Source organism: Clinocottus analis, unplaced genomic scaffold (assembly GCF_023055335.1).
Source record: "Clinocottus analis isolate CAN_PGR_092001 unplaced genomic scaffold, fCliAna1.0.p SCAF_44, whole genome shotgun sequence".
Classification (NCBI taxonomy): Eukaryota; Metazoa; Chordata; class Actinopteri; order Perciformes; family Cottidae; genus Clinocottus; species Clinocottus analis.
In genome coordinates this window covers 20,001-25,000 of record NW_027176198.1, presented here as the reverse complement: position 1 = coordinate 25,000, position 5,000 = coordinate 20,001, and the positions used below count along the sequence as shown (strand labels likewise).

The window sequence follows — 5,000 nt, the reverse complement described above, 5'->3', positions numbered from 1 at the left end:
ACACAACAACATGGACTAGCAGAGCCGGGACTCGAACCACCAACCCTCTGATCGAAAGACAGGCATGCTAATCACTGAGCCACAATCGCCCACTACTGCTACCTGTACTACTGCTGCTACTTGTACTACTGTTGCTACCTATATTGCTGCTACTGCTACCTGTACTACTGCTACTTGTACTGCTACTACTGCTACCTGTACTGCTACTGCTGCTACCTGTACTACTGCTACTGCTACCTGTACTACTACTGCTGCTACCTGTACTACTGCTACCTGTACTACTGCTACTTGTAGTACTGCCACCTGTACTGCTACTACTGCTACCTGTACTACTACTGCTACTTGTACTGCTACTACTGCTACTTGTACTGCTACTACTGCTACTTGTACTACTGCTGCTACTTGTACTGCTAGTACTAGTACATGTACTTCAACTACTGCTACCTGTACTACTGCTGCTACTTGTACTGCTAGTAGTAGTACATGTACTTCAACTACTGCTACCTGTAAACACAGTACTACCTCTGAAGCTCTGTGAGGTGTAAAGTACAAGAAGCTGGTGGTAAATAAATATTTGTTCTTGTTCACGGTCAGAAAGCAGGAAGTCGGCCAGCGGCATCATCTACACCATGAAGAGCTGCAGTGAGCCCTCCAGCCAGCAGGGGGCTCCAGCTGCCTGCAGTAAGTAATCCCTCCAGCCAGCAGGGGGCTCCAGCTGCCTGCAGTAAGTAATCCCTCCAGCCAGCAGGGGGCTCCAGCTGCCTGCAGTAAGTAATCCCTCCAGCCAGCAGGGGGCTCCAGCTGCCTGCAGTAAGTAATCCCTCCGGCCAGCAGGGGGCTCCAGCTGCCTGCAGTAAGTAATCCCTCCAGCCAGCAGGGGGCTCCAGCTGCCTGCAGTAAGTAATCCCTCCAGCCAGCAGGGGGCTCCAGCTGCCTGCAGGTCCTGAGACTCTGACCACCAGGCACTGAATCCTTTCTGTTCTTGTGCAGGTGAAGACACTCCTGCAGCCAAGAGAGCCAGGCCTCACCTGACGTGTGATTGACAGCTGAAGAGGGCAGGGCTTCTGGATGGACTCACCAGATTGATTTTTGATTGGTTCTAATTTTTTTTTTTTTTTTTTACAAACTGTTGGTCAACAGAAAATCAATCAATGACAAACTCCATTTTCATTTCTCATTGAAGCATCTAATACATTGTTGTTTGGAATAAATACAGTTTAATAAGTCTTTAAATGTGGTTATTCTTTCAAGGAAAGGGTTACCCTAACCTTCTTTTAAAGTGTTGAAAAAAGTCCCAGGATGAGATGAATAACATCTATGAAGAGATGAATGTTTATTCATAAAAGAAAACACAAAGGTTCAATTCTTTTATTTTGAAATCAGCCTGCATTCTGATTGGTCAGCCCCGAAACAGGAAATGATGTCATTAAAAAATAGAGCTCTACAGGAAGCTACCTTTACATTCAATCAGATCAATAAAAACCTGCTTCACGATATAAAAACTCTGTTTCACAAAAATATAAATTTACAAAACGGGAAGATTTTAGCCTCTTCTGGAAGAACAAATTAATATAATTATATTTATTTCCCTTTTAATTAATGCCAACGCCCTTCGATGAGGAGTAACTGAGGGAACATTTTAAAATCCCCTGAAACAAGACCAACAAACAGGAAATCTTCTGGGCTCTGATGTCACACACAGGAAGCCACATTAGCAAACAGGAAACTATAATAAACTCCATTAGCAAACAATCTTCATTGATCCCTCAGCTTGTTGTTGTTGTTGTTGTGACTACGGAACACGTTGCGCAACGTTTCTTTGTGGAAGTTGTGTTTGATGAAGACGTGTTGTGTTTGAGGATGAAGGCTTGTCCACCTTGTCCCGATGATGGAGTGAGAAGGAACAGCTGGTCCTTTCAGTGGGCGGGTCATCATGATGATGTCATCATAATGACATAATCCAACAAGTCCCTGAAGCTCCGCCTCTTCAGTGGCCCAAGATGTGGTTGATGTGACCCTGAAGCATGAAACATGACTTTAATCCACTTTAACTCAACAAAACACGGAGAACATGGACATCAGAGAACCTTCCTGGTTCATGACCAGGAAGGTTCTTAGAACTTACTGGTTCTCCTCCGAGACACCTGGGACAACAGAGCAGGGGAGGTCTGGGCCGGACCACCTACACACACACACACACACACACATCATTATATTCATAACTACATTACAGACCTGTTTTAACCTGTTATTAAGCTGTTAACTCTTTATTCCAGGTATCTGCTCGAGTCACGACCTGAACACACCTGCTGTTCTTGTTGCTGATTGGACGCCGTAAAGGTGTGGGATGTTTCCATTGGACACTCAGGCATCTGAAGCTCCGCCCCCAAACACACACGCTTCTGAAAACAAAACATCGTCAACTCAAACCCCGCCTTCATCTCAGAGGTACTTAAAGCACTCTTTACTGTACTACATCTCAGAGGTACTTATAGTACTCTTTACTGTACTACATCTCAGAGGTACTTAAAGCACTCTTTACTGTACTACATCTCAGAGGTACTTATAGTACTCTTTACTGTACTACATCTCAGAGGTACTTATAGTACTCTTTACTGTACTACATCTCAGAGGTACTTATAGTACTATTTACTGTACTACATCTCAGAGGTACTTATAGTACTCTTTACTGTACTACATCTCAGAGGTACTTATAGTACTCTTTACTGTACTACATCTCAGAGGTACTTATAGTACTCCTTACTGTACTAAATCTCAGGGGTACTTATAGTACTCTTTACTGTACTAAATCTCAGAGGTACTTATAGTACTATTTACTGTACTACATCTCAGAGGTACTTATAGTACTCCTTACTGTACTAAATCTCAGGGGTACTTATAGTACTCTTTACTGTACTACATCTCAGAGGAACTTATAGTACTTTGTACTGTACTACATCTCAGAGGTAAATAGTGTACTTTTAACTGTACTATTTCTCATACTATTGTAGGGGAGTATTTTGATAACGTGGTATTAGTACCTTTACTGCAGTAATATGAACGCCTTCATCATCATCTTCATCACTCACCGCTCTGCAGCCCCATGAATCCACTTTCGGTTCCAAACTTCTCTTCTTCTGGACGTTAACACACTGCATGCTAACAGCTAACGGAGCTAACCGGAAGTTCGACTGGGAGAAAACCGGGAACACGCGCCGTTAAACCGGAGCGTGACGTCGTTCACGAGTGAAATCCCGCCGTTAAGTGGCGGCTTGTTGTTGTTGACCTTCTCTTCAAGTTTAAAGACGCGACATCACCACTTCCGGTTCAAGGAGCGCTCTGGCCTTCAAAACAAAAGCTTAGTCGTTTCCGGGTTTCTTTGCCACAGATATTTGGAGTTTTTAATTTGATAGTTTAATTACTATAAATATTCCTGACTATTAACTGTTGTCCCAATGATCACTTATAGGGAAAGCAGTCGACTACAGTCGTGAAATACCATCAGTTGTATCGTTTTCTGAAAGATAACATTTTTACTGCTCCTTTCTTTCCTGAATATTCATGGTAATTATAGAGAAAATACAGTTATTAGTAAAGGAATGTCGAAAGTTATTCATTATTTCTCTCGTTTATTAATCATCACATTACAAAACCCTTTGATTCTAGTTATTTGGGAAGATCAAAAAACACCAACCAGAAATACTTTATACATTTTATTTTGACGTCCCTAGAACCGGAAGTCTGGTGTCTATTTACTTGTCACGTCACATTGGCGCCTTTTCATGGTTGCGTCCAAATTACGTGACGTCAAGCTATGGACGGCCAATCAGAGCGGAGAAAGCATGTACTCTTGATCTGGAGGCTTAACTACTATTCTATTATAGTTTATAATCATTTATAATCAATCATAATTGTTATGATTAAATAATTATTTCTCAAAACGTTTTAAATTAAATTACCAAACATTGTTTACATGTAAATGAATATATGTATTGATGCTGCAGAGACGACCTGTGAGCACCAGATGGCAGCAGCGTGTTGATGACGACGCTCTGCTCTGTTTGAAAGACACGAGGAAGTCTCTAACTGACACAGAGAGTGAGACACAGAGAGTGAGACACAGAGAGTGAGACACAGAGAGTGAGACACAGAGAGTGAGACACAGAGTGTCAAAGAGAGTAAGACACAGAGAGTGAGACAAAGAGAGTGAGACAAAGAGAGTGAGACAAAGAGAGTAAGACACGGAGAGTGAGACAGAGAGACATAGTCTCTGTTTGTGTCTGTGAGTCTGTGTTTGTGTCTGTGTGGAGGAGGAAAAGGAGGATGAAGGTTTTCATTGATTATCTGTCAGAAACAAAAAGGAAATGCTGGTTTTCCAAAATGTTCCAATAAAGTCTCAAAGGAGTTACTGTGTGTGTGTGTGTGTGTGTGTGTGTGTGTGTGTGTGTGTGTGTGTGTGTGTGTGTGTATGTGTACAGTACAGTGTGATCTTTAAAATAACTATATATATAAATATATATATATATATATATATATATATATATATATATATATATATATATATATATATATAAATAACTATATATATATATATTTGTAAACATATTTATAAATATAAATATTTATAAATATATATTTCCTTTCCAGAGAGCGACGCTGTTACAGTTCACTGAACCGCCCTGTGGGGGGAGCTGTGGTTCCTCAGATCAATACAGTATTTCTGTAGTACTACTACACTACCACCACCACAACTACTACTACTACTACTACGGCTACGACGACTACGACTACTACTACTGTAGTTTGGTAGTTCTCTGTTGTAACAAAACGTCTTTCATTAAATGTTTACCGTTCTAACGAAGATCATTACTATGAGATGTATATGAACATTACTATAATATATATATATATATATATGAACATTACTATAATATATATATATGAACATTACTATAATATATATATATATATATATATATATATATATATATATATATGAA

At 40.4% G+C, this 5,000-nt stretch overlaps 1 protein-coding gene and 1 long non-coding RNA gene across 4 annotated transcripts in view; one reads left to right on the top strand and one right to left on the bottom strand.

Moving 5' to 3' along the window:
* Nucleotides 1-1,208, top strand: part of rpp30 (ribonuclease P/MRP 30 subunit) — a 4,692-nt gene extending 3,484 nt beyond the window's left edge. For 2 of the 3 annotated variants that reach the window (XM_068599285.1, XM_068599284.1), the window contains 2 exons: nt 595-681; nt 991-1,208. In XM_068599285.1, coding sequence (XP_068455386.1) covers nt 595-681; nt 991-1,043 — 140 coding nt within the window. In that variant the 3' untranslated portion in view covers nt 1,044-1,208. The remainder of the gene's footprint in view (nt 1-594; nt 682-990) is intronic. The other variant, XM_068599286.1, reaches the window with a different exon arrangement.
* Nucleotides 1,209-1,363: 155 nt separating this feature from the next.
* Nucleotides 1,364-3,307, bottom strand: LOC137801886 (uncharacterized). Its single transcript, XR_011079925.1, has 4 exons — nt 3,090-3,307; nt 2,307-2,402; nt 2,126-2,182; nt 1,364-2,017 (listed from the first exon to the last, which is right to left on the bottom strand). It is a non-coding gene; the product is annotated as an uncharacterized lncRNA (long non-coding RNA).
* Between the last annotated feature and the right edge of the window lie 1,693 nt (nt 3,308-5,000).